The following is a 20,394-nucleotide window of genomic DNA, read 5'->3' as shown; positions in this document are numbered from 1 at the left end:
GATGCAAGATTAAATCTTATGCAGTCCCAATATCCTCAAGAAATATTACAGCGTGGAGGGATATAGATACCATTTTATGGGGGTGAACATTCATTCCCAGCCTTACTCCGTTGAAGTGTTACATTTTCAGGACTTGCCAAGACGCTCACAGTAATATTTTGATATTTCTTTCTTTCTTCAGATTCAAGGAGACATTAGACACGGTGCCCGAGAACAACAAGTATCCTTTAATTCTTCTTGTTTTTCTATACCATAGCACTCATGAAGTACAGACATGACGTCGTCGACGAGGTATCAACTAGCGCATAGGGGCTCCCCACTTAACTCTTATCTAACCGCACCGCTGGGTTTCTTTGAATGAAGTTCAGGTCCACCTTGTGACCAAGAAGCTCGCGAATATTCGAGATGCCGTACTTGATCATAGTTGGTCTCTCTAGAGAAAGTCCCCAGCCAAAGACGTTCATGCCCTTTGGCAGCCCCATCGACTCGAGCATTTCTGGACGGAACATACCACTGTTGCCAATCTCAACCAGCTTGTCAAGACCCTGGTGGTAGCTGAAGATCTCCATACTCGGCTCGGTATAAGGATTATACGCAGGCTTGTAGCGGAGGTCTGTAATGCCCATCTTACCAAAGAAGATATCCATGAACTCCATCAGGCCTCCCAGAGTCAGATTGTAGTCCGCAATGACGCCTTCGACTTGATGAAACTCAGCCAGATGGGTCGCGTCGACCGTCTCATTACGGAAGACACGATCGATCGAGAAGTACCGCGCCGGTGGTGGGAGGCCATCGAGCCCCTTCTTCGCGGCAAGCTTATGCAACATTGCTGTGGAAATCGACGTGGTGTGAGTGCGGAGAACCAGGCGAAGCGACTCGTCGGGGGACCAGGGGTACCGGTACCCGATCGATCCGAACTTTCCGTTCTCGTGTACCTGCCGCACATTCTCCCAGTATTGCTCGTAGTCCTGTTTGTCGTTAGGAGAGATTGGGCCAGGCTTCCCTGCTGTCTTGGGGTCTGAAATATAGAAAGTGTCTTGGAGATCGCGGGCCGGGTGTTGCTGGGGTACGAAGAGAGCATCGAAGTTCCAGAAACCTGATTCAACGAATTTGTTGGTCGGCATCTCCTCGAAGCCCATCTCGAAGAAGATCTGCCTGAACTCGGCTCTGACCTTGTTCAGGGGGTGCAGAGCGCCTGCATTCTGGTCGGCACCCAGCGCCTTGAAGTTGTATGGCTTGAACGTCGCCGTCTTCCATGCACCGGAAACCAGCATGTCTGCAGTCAGGTCTGTCTCTTCCTTTGCGATCTCGAGGGCAAACTTGGGCCCTTTGTGGATCCTGAAGCTAATGACCTTCTGCATCTTGACAAGCTTGCGCTTCTTCAACTCGGCCAACACTTTCACGTCGGGATAAGTCCGCGTTGTCTTTATAGTTTGCACCTGCTCCCGAGTCACGTCTTTTATAGCGTCCGCCTGCAATGCCGTGCCCCGTCAGTTTGGACGAACTTAGACACCTCATGATTGAGAATACGAACCGTAGTCTTGAATTTGCCCTCCTTCGTCCTGGAGATCCACTTCTCTTTGAAGGCCTTGCTCTGGCCGAGCTTTGCGATAGACTTGTCGCCGATGGCCTTCTCAATCTCCTGCACCGTCAAGCCGTCCATGGCCTGTCGCAGCGCCTCAAAGACGCGCGCTTCGTGGCTGCCATTGGCGGCAATCTGCTCGCCTTCTGGTTCAAGTGTGTATTCTTCCCTCTCCAGCGTGTCATATTTGGTCATCTCCCGGGAAGCGAGGCGGTCGAGGGCAGCCTTGATCTCGGTGAAGGTCGACTTGGGGAAGGTCTTGGCGGACAGAATCGGGGACGACTCGGACAAAGCTGCCAAGATCTCGAGGGCAAGATCCCTCGGGACACCATCGGTAGCGGCCATGGCGGCGAGACACTTGGTGTGAATGTGTTTAGTGGTGTTGTTGCTGGGGCGGACGGTGCAAAGTCAAATTCGTTGGGGTCGTCTTTAATGGTCGCAGCTGTCACCTTCTGAGTCACTGCCAGGCCACTGGTTGGATCTGTCCCGCACCCAAAAATCTCCCCCGCCAAACGTTCGAGGTTGCTCAACTGCAGGGGTCTGTGCCCCACGTTGAATTCGATGTATCGGCGACAACTTTTCCCGGCCTCCGCTTGCCGTAGAACCCGGTCCGATAAGGATTTTCCTGGACCCCGATAAGTCTTTTTGCATCCCTGAGCGTCAGTCAGGGGAGCTTGATGAGCCAAGCACGCGCCGTCCCATCATGAGGTGGGTAGGCCTTTCCTGCAAAGCATCGTCGACTGCACCACGCAGCCCCGGTTTTCTTCTCCTGTGACCCAGTTCATGCTGGGCTCGCATCTTGGCCTGCCCGATGAAAAGATTTACTAGCCGCTAACGCGCCACTCCGATCTGTACATAGAACAACCGGCTATGTGAGACAACAAACGCCCTCCCATTTCGAACCGCCTTTTGATGCGCCCACACCCCCCTTGATCCGAATTGCGGCGAGCTATGAACAATGACTCGGCCCCGGGCTCGAGCTCCGCGGCCCGCGAGCCCCTACAACCCGGCGACGGCTGGCAACAGAATAGCGGCGAGGACGGAGGCCGGGGGGAGCCGTCAGCGGAGAGCGGCGAGGGTCGGTCCTCTGCGCTGCCTTCCTTCGAGCCAACGCGGAAGCAGAAACGGCGAGAGGGACTATCTAAGAAGCTGCAGTTCATAACCCTTTTGCAAAAGAGCTTGGACACGGTCGTCTTTTCCTACCTCTGTATATTGTATTACATGGAGTTAGTCCTGCCCTGGATTTTCTCCTCAGGAGGAGCTTCAACAAGTAACTTACTGACCTTTCTAGGTGCTCCTTTCCGCGTCTTCTCCTGCGCCTCATCCCGCACTACATTCTCCTGACACCCAAAGAGGCGGTGGTCTCGCTGCCGGCTAAGCGGCCGCACGTCTTCGGCATATTTGTGCCAAACATTCTATGCATGCTCTTCCACGCCATGCTATCGCTGCCACGTGCCAGCGAGTCGGCGCGCGGATACCTGAACGGGGGCATTATTATTGACTTTATCGGGCAGAAGCCAGCGACATCGAAACTAGGCCTTTTGCTCTTTGACATAGTGATCCTCGCCGTGCAGTGCCTAATGCTGGCGGTCCATCACGACCGGGAGAGACTACGAAAGGTTCTCGACCCTTCATTACCGACCGCCCGTGCCAGTCTGGCAGAGGCGTCTTCGCCGACCCCCCCGGATCCGACCCAGGACCTCGACGCGGAAGAGCGTGGGATAATAAGAGACGAAGCGAATATTGGAGAAGACTCCGGCGGAATCGAGCTGCAAAGCATAGCTTCGAGAGCGAATAGCGCTCAACAGGATGACGTTAGGGATCCAGAGGACTCCGGACGAATGGGGCCCACCTACTACTCGTCTGCCACAAGCATTGATCTGGTAGATATCATGAGATCGGGCAGCGCAATCCTGGGCAATTTTCATATTGTTCACGCAATTAGAACTATCGGGAACGACTACCAGGCTGCGGCAGCTTACTCGCTTCAGTCTTTGGGTTATAATGCAACCCTTGCCGCCCTAGCCGCCGAAAGAAGAGCTAGGGTACAGCAGCAACAACAATAGATATTGATTGCAATGGTAGTTCACCAGCGGGTTAAACAAATGCCAAAGTATCCCACGTTTCTCTTCGTTCACGAAGTATTAGATTCGTCACGCTACTTTGCGCCCAACATTGCCCACTCCTGTGCCCTTCACCGAAACTATTACATCACCAGTGTCATCGTCGTCGATATCGCGTACTCCCCAACTGCTTGCGCCGAATGTCTTGAGGTCTCTTGCAAGGGCTATTGTCTCGTCTCTACCCACAACGTTCCGTCCAAGCCTCAGCCGGCCTACATCCTCGGACCCCATCGCCATTAGTGTCAGTACCGTGGATGATGCGGTAGAGGTTACGCAACCGCCTTGTGAGATAAGCTCGAGCAGCTGGTAAGCACACCGTGCGCCGACGTCCTCGGGCACCACGCCTCCCTCAGGGGGCGCCACCTCGTCGGCTGCGTACAGCACGCCCTGGGCGCTCGACTCGGCGACCAGACTGAGCCCGAAGCCAATGCCGAGCTTCCTCTTCTTGCCCGGGGCGTTCTTGTCGGTGGCGACGAGCGGGGACGGGTCGTACTGGGCGGCGACATGTATGTCAGACACGAGGGCGTTGAGCACGGCGCGCGCAGCGTGGATCATGCGGTTGTTGTGGCTGGCAGACACGCCGGTGCAGTAGGCGACGCCGCGGATGCGCCGTATGCGGCCCGGGCGGCGGTTGACGTGAAGCGTCTTGGGCAGGCGCACCTGGCTGGCAAAGCGCAGCTCGACAACGCCACCACCACCACGGCCACCAGGCCCTGCGCAGGAGCGCGCCAGCACGCGCAGCTCGATGCGCGTGGGTGGGATCCCGAACAGGGCGTACAACGGCAGCACGGCGGTTCGGAAAGTGTCGACCGACACGTCCCCAGTGACGTGGGTCGCGGCGGTGATGACGCCCGGCCCGGAGAACCGCACGTTGACGTGAGCCTTGGAGAAGGGGGCTAGGAGGGCCAGCGGCATCAGGAAGTAGGTGACGCCGCGGTTGCAGTTGGCGGGCAGCGAGTGCTCGACTATGTCACCGACGGAGGCACCGGCGCCGGCTACGGTGCCGGTGATTAGGCCCGGCTGGTAGACGACGGTGGTACCACTGTACGACACGTCGATGGCGCTGCCGTTGGTGACGGCCTCAATCAGGCGCAGCAGCGAGATTTCGTGTGGGGCCAGCCCCGGATGCGTCGCCGACGTACTGCGGATCTTGGAGATGTGCACCGGCCGACCCGACAGCGTCGACAGCACCAGCCGCTGCGCAAAATGCCGGTGGCCTGTGAAGCGTAGGAATTCGGGCTTCTGCTCCGCCATAGCTGCGGTTTGGTGTGGTGTGTATGGCCGTTCGCTTCTGGCTGTGATATGTTGCGGTGGGGAAATTCGTCGCATAACCACTTGCCGACCAAAAGTCAAAGTAAATTTTAAGGGTCCCGCCGATTCTGCCGGGCGGTGTAGCTCTTTAGTTTCTTATCGGCAAGGAAGGCGCGCTGATAAGCGGCTTAGTAGCAAAAAAATTACAGCGGAACAGGGGGGTTCGTCTGTGAGTCTGGGGGCTTGAGAGTGGTCTCCATGTCCAGCATCGTCTTGCATCAGACTGAGGACCAATATTTGCTCAATTTTCTTTGGCCTTTCCTTCGCTAGCGCTTTCTTTTTACATATACGGCGACGGCAGTAGCCTTGCGCCCTCTACCTCTCCCCCTCCCTGATGCCTCCCCGAACCTTTTCGTTGGACCTGAGCCGCAGCAGCTACGTCTGCAAGTCTTGCCTCACAAATCTGCGCATCTCAAATCAGCCAAAGTGGCTGGCAAGACACGGCTCAAGCGTCGCCCAGAAGGCGCAACAACCCCAATATCCTACCGGACAGAAAAGGCCCAAGCCGAAGGCTACAACTGAGACCATCTCGCTCGAAGACCTCCAGAAAGCCTTCACACAGCTGAAGACAGAAGCCCGGGAGCAGGAGCAGGCGCAGGCGCCGCCCATCAAGACCGACGACGATATATCCCCAATCGCGAGGCCAACTCAACCACTCTCTGTGCGCTATTACAACGAGATACAGCCAGGCACTTACAAGCGCATGCCCGACAAGGATGGCTTTACCACCTCGGCCAAGCTCGACACCAAGATCGAGGCAGCCATCAACGAGCTCGAGCAGCAAATGGCGAGCACGGTCGAGATGCTCCAGCAGATGGAGGAAGGTGGAATGCAGGATAAAGCCGACGACCTGAGGAAACAATTTAAAAAAACGCTCCGCGACCAGTACAAGGGCAAGACCGGCCCCGAGGCCGAAGAGCATCGGTGGCTCCGTATACTTGGCTTCAGCGGGGCCCGCCATCGAGCCGTAGCCAACCTGAACCGGTTCCTGGCCCGCGAAAACGTTGTCAAGGGCGGCGTTCCCAAGCCGAAGGATCTGTTGGAGTGCTGGAAGTCCTACTCGGCCGCCCGCAAGTCTCTCTCGACAGCCTGGGAGAATGTGCCTCGCGGTGTTTGGGATTTCCTGTGGACGACCCTGTCGTGGGAGGAAGGAGTCGACAACCCCAACCGGATGTCGCACATCTACGTCCTGGCTAAGGACATGAGTGCTGCCGGCGTGGTGTTGAGGGATTCCCAGCAGCTGCTGGCCATCGAGGCCATGTTTATCGAGGGGTGGCAGGCTGAGGCCATCGAGGCCTGGAAGAAGGCTGTTACCCTGGGATCGAAGCCCGAAACCTTCAAGGAGTACTGGGAGCTAGGCGTCCGCATGTGCTGCATCTATGGAGACACGGAACGCGCCCAGAGAGCCGCCGATATGCTCCTGAACTCGGCACATGACATGGACCCCAGGATCATCATCCCCATCGTCCGCGCTTTGGCGGCCAAGGAACCGACGCGTGAGCAGGCGTGGACCTTGTTCCGGGATATGCGGGATCTCCTCGGAACGAGCATGACGGTCGAGGACTACGACATTGTGATTGGCTCGTTTCTGGCGTGCAACTGTGTCGAATTTGCCTTGCAGGCCTTTGTCGACATGATGTTCGCCGGCGCTATTGATGTCCGTGGCAAGACCAGGCTTCCCACGGCAGTTGGCAATCATTTCTTCCTTGGGAAGTGGTTGAAACGGCTCATAGGGGCCGGTCAACTGGATGAGGCTTATCAGGTGGCAGTATTCCTCCAAACAAAGGGGGTGGTCGCCTCGCCCATTCAACTCAACGGTCTAATTGGGGCTTGGATAAGGTCAGGGTCTGCCGAAGACCTAGACAAGGCGGAAAGACTAGCTTGGGACATGATTCACACACGCCTGGAATATGTTTACCTGCGTCACCGGGCGGCATCGATGGACCAGCCCACCCGGTTCTATGCCCCATACGTTCCGCCCACGATTGGTGGAGATGGCAGCGGGTTCAAGTGCAAAGCGAGAGCCACTGCCGAGACCATATCTCTACTAGCTGAGAACTACTGCTCCCGGGGGCTTCACGATCGCCTGAAGGAGCTGTGGGAGGGTTCCCAGCGCGCCGAGATCACGACAACTGCCTTCTTCATGAACCAGCTGATCCGGTCGCACAGCCACAACATGAAAGCGGACGATGCTGTAGCGTTGTACCGATCCATGACTAAGGAACAGAACATCAGACCGGATGGACACACATTCCTCACCCTGTTCAGCACCCTCTCTGTCAATCGACTTATCCAACGTGACGAAGTTCTCTCGGCCAGGGACGTGGTCAGCGGAAGGCAGTTCTTTAGCGACATGGTTGAGGCAGACTGGGTGTTTGATTCGCCCGAGCTCTTTGGCATCCTGCCGAGGACGATCCTGTTCTCGATGCTCAAAGCACACGACTATACCGGCATGCTTGTTGCGGCGCGAGCGATGAAGGAGATATTTGCCTACACGCCGCCGGAACCGCTTCTCATCGAGCTGGCCACGGGCTCGACGATGTTGAAGGCGCCGACGAAGCGGAACTTGGAGCGCCTCATGAGCGGCACTATGACCGTCGAGGGACTGATGAAGCACCACAGAGCGGCAGTAGCACCCGGCCAGCGGCTCGACCCGGACAACATGACTGTGGACCAGAGGGCTGCCGAGCTGCATGCCGTGCTCGAGCAGCTCATCCTGCTCAAGGCCGGCTTGCAGGACGTGGACCCGAACGCCAACCTCCGGCCGGCGCTCGAGGCTGCGGCGCGCGACATGGGCGTGTACGATATCGTGATTGCCCCGGACCCGAAGAAGATTTCCAAGCACAGGAAGCTGGACAAGAAGGCTCTTCAAGAGATGTAGCGAGGCAACTGCCATGTAATATTGTATGATATACTCTAACTCTTTTTTGTATATAATCAACCTCTCGTTTCTTGCCTGCTGTTCAAGCAAACACTACTTCCCGCCCGCTGTCTCGTTTCCGCCGCACGTCTTGCTGAATGTAGAATGTAGTGTTGAGCAACCATTCGACTCAATCCGGCGTCAGGGGGTAGCAGTTGGATGGACAAATGCCCATGTCGAGCGCGAAGCCGTCAGGAATGCTGCTGAGTGCTTCTATCCAGTGCCCCTCCTGACTAGCATGGGGAAGGCAGCAATCAGGCATTGCACTGGAGGAGACAGCAGTTGTGGTACACAGCAGTCAGTCCAGTGCAGTTGGAGGAATTGGCATCAGGGGTAAGCAGCTCGATGGATTATGGATTGCGTGCTATACAGGCAGGTTAAGCGCCAGCCAGCCAGCCAGTGCCAGACTTCTGCGTCAGTCTAGTGAATCTTCGAGCAGCAGGGGGAGAAGCCCATGTAAACGAATCAGTAAATAAACAAGAAGATAGAAGGAGTACGTAGTAGGATGTAGGCTTGTTGTGCAGAGGACGGGGGAGTGTGTGCTATACATAGCAGCAGCCATGACGTCGGCCGTTGAAGAAAATTTGCTTGTGTGTGTGTGTGTGTGTGTGTGAAAAACATCGGTACATTTTTGGGTTTATATATAGCGATGCCGTGGCCAGCCATACCCCGGGAATGGGAATGGGGAGGATGGAGGATGAAGAGGCACAGGACCCGAGTGCCGATAGTCTGGATCCGCGACTGCATATCGGGCATTTTGTTTTGGGCGGCGGCGCTTGGAGAGCCCCACCCCTGGCATGTGAATTATTGATTTTTTGAGCCTCTTCGTTGCATCAGACTCGGCGCTTGTTTTTTTCTTGTCTTTGCTGGGTTTGTGGTTTTGAAGGAGGGAGGGACAATGTATCTTTGCAACTTTGGTACTTGTGCATTTGAGAGCTGTTTGTTTTCGTCTGTGTCGCTGTGTCACTCACTATATCACTCTGTATCACTCACTGTAGGTAGGTGGCTTCAGGGTTGTGTGAGTGCTTGGTTTGGAAGGAAGGTGAGTTACGGATACTCGGTGAGTCTCGACCGTTTTGGGGGATTGTTTGTTTGGCTTGTTTTGTAAAACGGTGGTTTTCTAGTTGAATGGAGTGGTGCTTAACTGAAGGGATTGATCAAGCTTCAACTGCTCAAGGTGAGTACACCCAGAAAGTGAGGTGACTGCTGTTTTTGAAAGATCGAGGCGGAATGAAATCTAGGCACCAACCGAGTCACCCCTCCAAATTAAGGTTTCAACAACACCTCAACCTTACCTGACGTGCCGTGCACCTTGCCTGCCTCAATCACTTCCGTCTTCCCGTAAGACCTCGCACGCTCGTAAAGAGCGATAATTAAATAAGACGAGGCTCGCTCATTCGCACATATTATCTGTTTTCTCGGCCAAGGCAGGAGGTAGGTGCCGTACCTTGGGCTGTCGGCTTTGTGTCGCGAATCCATCTCTCACCCTCCTTTCGTCTCTCGTAACACAAGAAGGAACACAGGAGGGCAGTCGGAAGCCAGGCCATATCTCATTCCAAATGTGCTCATCCGCCAGAAATGGCGGCCGGCCGGCTCCCCCGGCAGCAGTGTCGCCGGAAGATAACGGCGAGGACGATTACATGACCATGACCTTCGGCGACACTCCCGCACTCGCCCAGCCCGAGACGTCGCTGCAGCGGCGCGAGAGATTGCGGCGCGAGGCCGAGAAGCGCAGCCGCCCCAAGTCCAAGGCGGAACTAGCCACCGAGGAAGAGGCCCGCCGCGAGGCCGCCCTGTCGCGCTCGCTGCTGGAGCCCCTGCACGACGGCAGCTTGCGGAAGAGCAAGGGCCTTGCCATGATGGCCAAGATGGGCTTCAAGGCAGGCAGCGCCCTGGGCAAGCAGGTCAGCCCAGATGCTGCCGACACCACCGGCGGCGGCCTAAGCGGCAGCACCGCCATCGTCGAGCCCATCCGCGTCGTCATCAAAGGCGGCCGCGAGGGCATCGGCCTCGAGAACAAGCGCAAGCGCCAGCTCCGCGAGGCTGCCGAGGCTGCCGAGGCCGCCGGTGAGGGCCCCGAGGCAAAGCGCCCCAAAGTCATCGACCCTGCCGAATATCGTGCCGCGCGGAGCCGCGAGATCGAGGAAGCACGCCTCGGCAGGCTTGTCTACGCTGCGCAGAAGGTCGCCGAGAGCATGGACGAAGATAGTTGGGGTAAGGAGCAAGACGGTAATCTCACGGCAACATCAACAAAGACGACAGCCGAATCTACAGCAGGACGTGGTCCCGATGATATGTCTGGAACTGATGACGAAGCAGCAACAACAGCCATAGCGGCACCTACGAGCAAGGAGCAGAACAGGAGTAAGAAATGGACGCGGGCGAACGTGGGCCGCACCGTTTCATCGCGCCCACTGAACTCCATCCCCGTCGTCTGGCGGGGCCTGGTCAAGGGACGAGAGCAGGCCGAGCAGACCCGCCGGGTGCGGCACGACCTCGAGCAGAGCAGTTTGTCGCGTCTCCCGACGTACGACGACGCCGACGAAGACGAGGACGACCGTCGCGCGCTGGGCAAGGCGCAGACGGCCTACGTCGCGGCCGAAGACCTCGACGACGAAGACCCAGAGCTGGACGAGTTCAACGCGCTGCCCCCCGACGAGAGACTGCGCCGCCTCGTCGAGTACCTGCGTCACGAGCACTACTACTGCTTCTGGTGCAAGTTCAAGTACCCCGACGCCCAGATGGAGGATTGTCCTGGCCTGACCGAAGAGGACCACTAGCAAGCTGCCACTCGATGAGGAGTGCTTGGGAGACAATGGTCCATGTATTGTAGTTGCGTGTATAAAAGCGCGTCGACCGACCCACTGGTCCAGCTCGGTAGCAGGATGGCGGTCACGTCGGCGTATAGAGCTTCATATCGATGGCCCTACAGTGGGTTGTAAAAGTCAGGGGTATATACCCATTCAGTCTGGCCTCGCCAAGTCAGTTCCCGTGAACCAGTTGTCCACCACAAGTATGGATACTCTCAAAGTAAACGATGTCAGGCACCGACGCTCTGTCTCGAGTGTCATGGCGCTCTTTGACTCGTAAATATTGAGTTGATCCTTTTCTTGGGTTAAGAGATAGATACAAAAGAGCCTCTGGGTCCTCTCGTGCCATTCTATCCTCTTACAATAGTAGGTCATTTGCCCCTGGTTTACTCTTTCTCTTTCTCTTCCTCTTCCTCTTCGTAGCTTCCAACACAGTTATTGTCACGAGCAGCAAAGGTACTGATGAGGTTGCTAACCGTGTAGCGAGGTTCTACTAGAGTCCCTTGGCCAACCCAAATACTGGCGTTGGTTAATCAAACCGTTACACACTAGAGGGTCATGAGAATCAAGTTCGAGGAAAGGAATTATGGTTTCAACAAAGGCTGAAGAGACGCATATGGAATGGACCGAAAGTTGAATCACGCTTGGTCCGTCTAACTGAACTCCCTAAAACGCAACTCCGATGGAGATATGAAGCATTCTTGGTGTTCGTTTTAGTATGTGCGTGGTGATAGGTATGAGCCATTTCTCCTTTTTGATAGATCTAACTGTAGAAGTTCCTCCTTGAGCAGACGAAATACAACATGAAGCATTCTTAATGTTTTAACTACAACCGCCAATGCCAGCATCACTGTCCGCAGCGCTGAGGTCTTCTTCCTTTTTATTTCCACGATAACCAATCAACTATGGAGTAACTAGGTACACTTGTTGACTTGGTTGCCTGTAAATAGGCCACCTAGCAACAGCCACCTGTTGGCACAACGACAACAAGAAAAGATCTGACTGATCAACCAAGCATGGGGAGAGAAAGATCTGCAACCAAACCCCCTTTCAGTTCCGGACACCGAACCACAACCGTGTCTCAAAGTGTCGAAAACTCACCGAACCGTGAGCCGCGAGCCTCAAAACCTCGTCCACACATAGACGCCTCACTCGGCAGTCACTAGACACATGCGTCCGCGTCAAAGCCGGCAAGAAAAGGCGATGAAACACGGTCAACACACACCAAGATGACACTCACCGCTGCTTCTGCGCGACACAGTGTGCCTCTATTCTCTCCGTGCTCTGAAGTGACTTGTCCCCCCTCCTCGAGTTGACAGCTGTCTACTGAGCCCCATGGGGGAGCGCTCTCAGACTAGAAGCAGCCTCGCCACAGCTCTCTAGATGGGGGCGGGTTACGTGCTTATGGAAGAGACAGCAAGGCGTCGAAGTGGATGTCTGCATCGACATCGGCATCGGCATCGGCATCGGCATCGGCATCGGCACATGTATCGAGGGGGGAAGAGAAAAGAGGCGCAGATCAGATACAATCGTGAAGCCGGCGCCGACGTACATAGAGGGCAAATAGCCCGACAGACGCAAAACAGCACCGCGGCCCCTTTTTAGTCATGGCTCCCTACACCGGCCGGCACCCACTCACATGAGACACGGCCACCGACGGAGGCAAACACTGAGTGGGAGATAGATTCTTTGCCCCGTTTTGGTCGAAGGAGCTAACAATAGTTATCAGCAGAGCAAAGTAAGACGAGACAAGGCAAGACACCTACCTACTTACCTACTTTGCCTCCGCAATGGTCAGAATGTCAGACGGCATGTTGCGCTGAAAGGCGAGCTTGTAAGTATGCATCGTGCGCTTACTCACCTCTTCGTGGCTCCATTCTGTCTTGTTTTCTGGATACTGTGCCACGGTAAGATTTCTTCTCTCAGCCCTAGGGTAGCCAGCCTTGGGTCCGGAAGCTGTCGTTGCCTACAGCTTCTGGTATCAGCACCGGTGCCAAAAAGAAATAGTAAACCACAACTCTTGGTTCTATCTGGCCCCATCTATGTTTCGCCTTTTACCCTCCCCATCACCTTTGGGCGCCATCAGGGGCAGGCTGAGAATTAATTAGGGGGTCGAAGCCGACATCAACAGCGACATGACACGACAGACATCAAGGACAAAAAAAGTCTTTGGCCCCCATACCATACATTCTGCGAGAAGATAATCGAGGCTTTCCAATAAGCAGAGCCGATTGTCGACCTCGGAACCGAAAGACCTGGACAATCGTCATGACGACTGACGCCCAGCCGGCACAGCACTCAGGTGCAGCGTGAACCTATGAAGATGGGCGAAGGGGCGCGGTAAGCCCACGGCACATGCTACGCTGTCTGTCTCTCTCTCTGACAAACGCACCCACACAAGGCCAATCGCCAAAGGGTTGACAGAGAAAAGCCCGGGAGAAGACAAATCACTAACAGAAAAAAAAGGCAAACTCTCCGAGACCGAGCGGCACGGCTACCGGCCGCGCAACCTGTTTGTCTGTTTCTCTCTCTCTCTCTCTCTCTCTCACACACTCTCAGCCCAACCCCAACAGCCCTCCACCTCCTTCCTGCCTGTATTGTACCACGTGCGACATGTTGGGAGGCGGCGGCGTGTTGAACCCCCCCTCCCGAAAAAGCGAAAGATGGGGATTGGGAAAAAAACCAAGTCCGCGATGCATTCGCACGCGCCCTTTGTCTTTGTGTAAGGGAAAAAACCGACAGAAAAGGAAGCGGCGAGGTATAATCTTATTTCCCCGCCAAGCCGCCCGCTGTCCAGCAAAGTAACCCCCCTCTTCTCTCTGGGACGCCGAACCAGCCAGCCACGATCACAGGTGAAAGAAGAAATAAAATAAATCAAGAAAAAAAAGACGCCACAAATTAAAATCCCAATGGGATTTGTATGCGCCGCGGGTCACACTGTCACGATAAAAAATTCACTCGATTTACGTGGCTCACCCGCTCTGAGCATCAGTCTGAACCGCGCGTGGAGTTGCCACTTTGCGCCGCCGCCGCTGCTGCGGCGTCTCCTCCCGCTCCTCGCAGGTTGACAGGGCAAGCAAGTAGGCGCCGGGCGCCGGAGTCCCGGCAGTTGACACCCGTCAGTCAGTCTTTTTTACGTTGCAACGACATATGCCGGGGCACCGAAGAGACAGAAAAAGAAAAAAGGGCCGTACAACTAAGTGGTCTGTCTTGATTTGACTTTGCCTTTGACTTTTACCTTGACTTGAATGGAAAAATATTGCCGGGCCACTTACCGGACTTGGGCTGGCGAACAGGCCTCCTCGACCCGCAGGTCTGGGGCGGGCAAAGACTCTCTGAAAGGATTACGGCTCTTTGGTGGGCAGCGGGGGAGAGGGCCGAGCGCCATGCAGGACCCCGACCCCGTCGGCGACGTGAGGCATATAGCGGACGAGAACACATTCCACTATAACCTTAGGCAAGACGACTACTGCACAGGCAGTTCTTTTGGGTGTGTGTGCTGCAGGCCCGAGAGCCTCTCGGACCTGCTAACATACATACATACTGCGCAGGATGGTGGGCCTGCAGATACCTAACTGCTGGACTGCGCGACAACATACATACAATAGTACTACCCACAGGTTGGCTTTTCTCTGAACGAGATATGGGAAGCCGACGATGGGCCCTCCGCCGGCGAACTGCAACGCCCGGGCCCTCACTCACGGCCCACCTACCTACCCTACCTACGTACCCCCTCTTTGCCGGTCTTGTCTGTCCATCATGTAGGTACCTGTGTCCACATCCAGTACATACCTTACACGTTGCGCGAGCCTCGGGATGGAGCCATCGCCGAGATCTGACAACCGAAAGACAGACAGTCAGTCTGCCTTTTGGACGTCAGCACGATTTGCGGGGTAACAGTATCCGTACAGACCTAAGACACCGGAACAAGTGAGAAAAGAAGAACAAGCGAATGCGAGGAAGGAAGGAAGGAATCTCCACCCCACCTCCTCCTCCTTCTCCTCCTCTGTGTCCCTTCACATGCCCGCCATTGCGGCAAAGCAACCAGAGATGCGGGCAGGGCAGGGCAGGGCAGGATAGGGAAGCTCGTCCAAGCGTAGGGGACAGACAAAACAAGCTCCTCTCTACGACGGCACAGCACAGCACAGCACCGGCGAGGCAGGTAGGCAGACGGACAGGTAGGTAAGCAGGCGAGAAAACGGGCCAAAACGGAGTCCATACCTACCTACCTAGTGCGTAGCTTCCTTTGTTTGGTAGTTAGTAGACGGGAGGTGCCTAGTAGCCAGCTATCCCATGCCGCATGTGTAAGTAAGGTAGGTAAGGCAGGTAGGTTGCCTACACATGGACATAGGCATGATTACAGCGAGCGCACGCACGTCGTTGCCTGAAAAGGCTGGATACCTAGTAATAATATAGCCGGCGAGTAGAAAGAGAACGGAAACACCGAGAAATAGGTAGGTAATCGAGGGCCAAAACAGGCGAGAGAGAAAACCGGCCGCGGGAAAGCAGGCAGACAGGGAAAGCCAACCTGACTCTGCCCCGGCTGCAGATCGTTGTCCGCACCGTACAGCTGGGCCCGAGGCTTGGGCCGGCCGGAGAAGTCGGCGACGGAGGGTGGGTGGGTGGTCAAGATTGGCCCGCGCTTCAACGGTTACCACGTATCACTCTGCCATCCCCTGGTGGCTTGCATCGCGCCCATGTATCAACTGTGGCTGTTGCTTGACGGACGAGACATGGACAGAACCAGCCAAAAGACTTCCCTGGCTGGCTGGCTGGCTGGCTGGGGCCCAGCATGTTCTTGTCGACCATGGCGCAGAGAGCAGCGGTGATGGTGGTAATTAAATCTCTTTTGTGCGTTTTGCGGCGCGGACGGAAACAACACGCGCACACACAAAAGCGTGCGTGCGTGCGTGCGTGCGTTTGTGTGCGTGTGTGTGCGTGTGTGTGAATGTATGTGTGTGTATGTGTGTGACTGCCAAAGTCATTGGCCGGTCCTCCATGGTCAGGAGTCCGGTTGACCTTGCCGTGCAGCGAAGATAGTAGACACGCAAGAGGAGGGCAAGGGCGCAGCCACAAGGGAGAGAGAGAGACGTCTCTCTGTCTCCCCAGAAGCCATAGGTACGTATAGACACGAAACCCACCGCCGGCTGGTGACGACCACATAACCTATGTGTGGTGCGGGACTAGCCGCGAGCCTCCTACACAGGCCGGTAGGAAAGAAGAATGAAAAACCTCAGCAGGCGCGGAAAGGCTGATGAGGCTGCCGGCCCCTGATACTCATCAGTGTGCCTGTGGCGCCACAGCGTTGGGACGAAAACGACATGATGAGAGTCGAAAACCACCTCCTTCAGGCTTGGCAGACGTTCGAATATGTCGGCACCGCAGGACGCATGCGTTCAGGAAATGTAATATATTCCATCCCATCCCATCCTCTGCAGTGGGCGTGGACTGTGCGAGTCTGCAGCATTGTCAGTCATATCAGGAAATTTCCTCATGTTGCCAGTAGTAGAGACAGAGATAGAGATAGAGATACTGATACAGAGTGAGGGCTGATGAGATGAGAGGTTTCCTCGGAGACATCCCGCGATGCTAACTTCACCTTGCTGTTGTCTTCCCCCCTCCCCCCCCACGCATGCACTGCATTTCACTGCGACGAGACAAATTGGATCAAAGAGGAAAGGCTAGGGAAGGAAGAAAGAGATTCTAGCGCGAAGCCAGATCCAATCCAAAACCTCCTCAGTTTAGCCCGGCAGCAGGAACATCACACACATCAATAGTACACCTGCAAGGGGCAATGGTCTGGTCCGGCTTGTCTGACGCAGTCTAGCCCCCACCAAACCTGCCGACTTATCACCTCCAGCAGCAAGCACGCCCTCTTCGAGTGCGCTGATGAGACTGGTGGTGATGGTGGAAGCACGTTGACGGGACTTACATATGTAAGGTTGCAAGTAGCGTATTCCTACCTGCTGCAAAGTGCAACAGCATTCCGGCAGAGTTAAAAAAAACCATTTGGTCTCTTTTCTTTCTCCTGCATGCTGTGGGCTGGCCGGGTTTACAAGATGACTGCAGTTGTCATCTCGGAGGAGCGCAGCGGGATCTGAATGCGTCTGACTCTGAACGGAAAGAGCGAGCTAGTCTAGCCTCTTCTTTCCGAGCTGACGAGAAAAAAAAGAAGGAACGAAAGAAAGTAAAAAGAAAAAGTAAGAAAAAGTAGGGACGTGCCCCGGCGTTATCGCCGCCAACGAAGAAGAAAGCGTGAATACTTCTTATTGGGTACCTTCTTATTATTGGAAGCCGTATCGTTTGTCGAAGTTTGTTGGCATGCAACTAACGTCGGTCGGCTGCGGCCTTATACTGGTAATTGCTGTCTCAGAGCTTGGGACTGTTCTATTGACACGGAACGAGCAAGAAAGGAGAGGCAAAAAGAGAGTACGCAGTAGTGTTTCGTTTGCCGCAGGCCACAGAACTACTCATCTCTCAGAACGCCAAGAGCTACAAGTTTTTGGGGGTTTGAAGTGTAAAAACGCTTCCGATAATGATATCATGCATATCGATTCTTGTTTGACCCGTCACCCCCACGTGAACCGGCTGAGCCGTTTCTTTTCCCATACCATACTCACTGGAGAGTGCAAGGACAGAAGAAAAGACTTGGCGGACCGTTGGGTGTGTGTTGGAACGTCTTTCGCGGGACGAACGGTAACATTCCAGAAGGTCCGCAAGAACACTGCAACCCTCCCGTCATCCCCCTCCCCAATGGTTAGATAGACTGACACTGGCATTGGCATTGGCATTGGCAAAGGCTATCGTCGTCGTCTTATCTCAACCTACTGTTAGACCTACTGTAGACCCCGAGCGAGACCCCACAAACACGGCCGGCCGGCTGGCTGGCTATCCTGGCAGCCATGCCATGCCATGCCATATGGACTGCTGTTAACTCGAGATGGCGTGCCCCCCCCCCGCCGCCCGCCCCATCCGGAAGCCTACCAACCGACAAAAGTTGGGGTGGTCTTCTCACCACCCCCCAACCTAGAGCCTAGGCAGATAGCGATTTCTCTCTCCGTCGTCGCCTCCGATCGCGGGGATGCCGACACGGCCCATCATCGTTCGGTGTCGCTCTTGGTTGCTCGCTCCATCCTTGGGGTAACTCTCGATTCTGACAAACTAGTGTGCGAATAGTGCATTGACTACCTACCTTGGGGCTTGGCGAGCTTGCGATTAGATTGCCTAGTGTCGTTCGTTGGCCCGATTCGGGTTTGCTCCGGCTGGCCTGCCTCATGTACACTGATCCTGATGCGTACTACGTATGAGATGGAGCTAGGGAGAGCATGCAAACTGAAGGCCGTAGCCTCTGGACCGTGAGGTCCCCCCGACTCCCCAAGACTTGCCCAGTATTTACGTAGTGTCCCTAGGGGAATTTGGCACTCGACATGTTGGAGAGTTGTTGCCCCACGCGCGAGCGTGCTGCTTCCACGTCCCCTGGGTAGACGGCCATGGGGCGGCAGCTGCCGCTTAGGTTGCTCGCCGCCGCCGCGTCGCAGGTGATGGAGGTGACGGCCGTCCATCGCCTGCCCACGCCGCGCGGGAGGCGGATTAGCTGCCGAAACTCTGTTGACTATCTATCAGTCTGGCCCTTTGTTGGCCAATGTGTTCATGAACCGACCCTGGGCTCGCTGCTGGGAGGGGGCGGGGAGTCACAAGGTCCTTGGGGGAGGGAATGCCAAGATGCTACTAGCGGAGAGGAAACAAGTTGATGGTTCAGGAACGGAAGCGGAAAATTGGCGAGAGGCAAGTCGAACCTGCATGCAGCAGCATCCATTCCATCTCAAAAGGCAAGAAGAAAAGAAAAAAAAAAACCGGGTCTTCTGCTTCTGCACCAACTACAATCCAATCCCTGAATGTTTGTTGGCGTTCCAAATGAACCGGCTAGGAAAGGTCTTTGATAGGTTTTCCTAGAGAAGGAATAGACCTCTAGGATTCCAAAATAGGAATTCAAACAGCTACACCTCCCCCAGCGAAAAACCTTTACGGCGAGTCGTAAGACGCTAAGGCCATTTGGATCTTGGAAAGTACCACGCCAACGAACATTCAGGGATTGGATTGTATGAAACCTTCCAGAAGGCCATCGGCATGGGCCGCGGAAACCGCCCATTGGTGCACCCAAGAACTGGAACTGAAAAGGGGCCCTGCCTGCGCCATCGCCATCGCCAAACCGTCCAGTCTCTTGGGAACGAAGCGAAGCGAAGTGCTGCAGGCAACCTCCTGCAACGCAACCCTCAATGTGCTGATTTCCATTGCTCTGCTGCTGCTGCTGCTCGCAATATGTGTTTTCTGCAACACTCTCTGCCCAAAACGAAACTGAGGGAAACCACCCCGGCACCCGCCCCAAAACGAACAAAAAAAAGAAAGGAAGCGACCAGTCGCAGAAACAGAAAATGCGGAGCAGTTAGCTAACTGACAAGAGCACATGCAGCAGCGGCTTGAGTACTGGACTGGCGATTTTGCTCTGGCAGGGTTGCTTGATACAGAGTATCAGAGAGAGAGAGTGAGAGTGCTCGCCAAGTTGCCCAACACGGCTGTTCCTGCCTGCTGCTCTCCGTCGTCGATCACGAACCTCGGGCCATCCGGCGGTCCTTGTTTCTATGACCTTCAGACAGGCCGGGAGTGCCTTGCCTGAGTCCGGGACGGATTGCACGATTGAATCAACCCAAACTTCGGATCCTACCTAGGCAAGTCAGGCAGTCCCAGTGTTACGTAGCAAACCTGCCGAGAGTTGCCTGTTGCGTTGCGCGACGGCCAGACAGCTGGTTCAACGAAGAGAAAGAGACTCTCCAAGAGGCCCGGATGCGAATCCGTGGGGGGCCACTCATCAACATATGGTACAGTACGGTACCACTGTATATAGTGCGCCTTGTCCAATCTGGGCTTGTCCACCGTCCCGTCGCTGTCGGTCAAGCCACAAAGGCCCGAATGTTTGACATGTTGCCCCAAGAAAATGGGGAACCGAACAGAGAAGAAGACACGCCGGGACCTCGGCCAAAACCCCAGCGACCCAAGAATGGGAATCGAGTGGTCGGGAATTGACCGTGGGGTGGCCAAAAACGAGAGGGCGTGCCGGTTACGGATAAATAGGCGGGCGATGGAACGGGGGTTGTTCCTGACTCCTCGTAACTTAATTAACCCTGGAGTGGCCGGCGGCCAAGCATAAAACCACCCCAAACCTGTCTAGCCCCGTCCCGTAAATCCGGGGCAGCACACTGACACGGCTGATTTTCCTGACCGAGGGCCCATCCTCCGAGGGCCCTGCCCGGTTTATCAGGACGGCTACCTATCCGCGGCCCGCCTGGCTAACGGTCCGTCTAACTGAACTAGGGTTGGCCGTGTGGTGTGCACTTGTACTAGAGACAGGGTCGTGGAGAAGCGGAAAATTTCCCTTGTCGAAACCTGGGCTTACCAGGTTATTAGCGAAGATCAGACCGCCAACTCCATTGAAGGAGAAAACAAGCCCCGCATCCCTAGCGGGATCTGCCAAACCGTGACCAGTCGAGATGGTGCAAATCCTGGGCAAATATTCCGTATGGGCAAAAGCAAAAGAGGAGTCTCAAACTCCGCTCGTTACACATCGATACCCATCAAGTGGACAGCAATGAG

At 55.4% G+C, this 20,394-nt stretch overlaps 5 protein-coding genes across 5 annotated transcripts; 3 read left to right on the top strand and 2 right to left on the bottom strand.

The window, feature by feature from the left end:
- Window positions 1–320: 320 nt before the first annotated feature.
- B0T26DRAFT_633848 (tRNA synthetase class II core domain-containing protein) lies at window positions 321–1,927 on the bottom strand (the record flags this gene model as incomplete). Its single annotated transcript, XM_060436573.1, has 2 exons — window positions 321–1,472; window positions 1,535–1,927. The coding sequence occupies 2 exons, from the start codon at window positions 1,925–1,927 to the stop codon at window positions 321–323; spliced, it is 1,545 nt and encodes a 514-aa protein (XP_060302748.1).
- A 606-nt stretch (window positions 1,928–2,533) lies between these two features.
- B0T26DRAFT_745854 (uncharacterized protein) lies at window positions 2,534–3,648 on the top strand (the record flags this gene model as incomplete). The annotated part of the gene is made up of 2 exons (XM_060444623.1): window positions 2,534–2,808; window positions 2,874–3,648. The coding sequence occupies 2 exons, from the start codon at window positions 2,534–2,536 to the stop codon at window positions 3,646–3,648; spliced, it is 1,050 nt and encodes a 349-aa protein (XP_060302747.1).
- An 87-nt stretch (window positions 3,649–3,735) lies between these two features.
- B0T26DRAFT_745853 (RNA 3'-terminal phosphate cyclase/enolpyruvate transferase) lies at window positions 3,736–4,959 on the bottom strand (the record flags this gene model as incomplete). The annotated part of the gene is made up of 1 exon (XM_060444622.1): window positions 3,736–4,959. One exon carries the CDS (start codon window positions 4,957–4,959, stop codon window positions 3,736–3,738), a length of 1,224 nt encoding a protein of 407 aa, XP_060302746.1.
- A 391-nt stretch (window positions 4,960–5,350) lies between these two features.
- Window positions 5,351–7,897, top strand: B0T26DRAFT_670222 (uncharacterized protein; the record flags this gene model as incomplete). Its single annotated transcript, XM_060439156.1, has 1 exon — window positions 5,351–7,897. The coding sequence occupies one exon, from the start codon at window positions 5,351–5,353 to the stop codon at window positions 7,895–7,897; it is 2,547 nt and encodes an 848-aa protein (XP_060302745.1).
- A 1,598-nt stretch (window positions 7,898–9,495) lies between these two features.
- On the top strand, window positions 9,496–10,716 carry B0T26DRAFT_634188 (uncharacterized protein; the record flags this gene model as incomplete). The annotated part of the gene is made up of 2 exons (XM_060436601.1): window positions 9,496–10,232; window positions 10,299–10,716. 2 exons carry the CDS (start codon window positions 9,496–9,498, stop codon window positions 10,714–10,716), a joined length of 1,155 nt encoding a protein of 384 aa, XP_060302744.1.
- Between the last annotated feature and the right edge of the window lie 9,678 nt (window positions 10,717–20,394).

Source organism: Lasiosphaeria miniovina (genome assembly GCF_030549165.1).
Source record: "Lasiosphaeria miniovina strain SMH2392-1A chromosome Unknown B0T26scaffold_1, whole genome shotgun sequence".
NCBI classification, from domain to species: domain Eukaryota; kingdom Fungi; phylum Ascomycota; class Sordariomycetes; order Sordariales; family Lasiosphaeriaceae; genus Lasiosphaeria; species Lasiosphaeria miniovina.
This window is presented reverse-complemented; position numbering and strand designations above follow the sequence as displayed.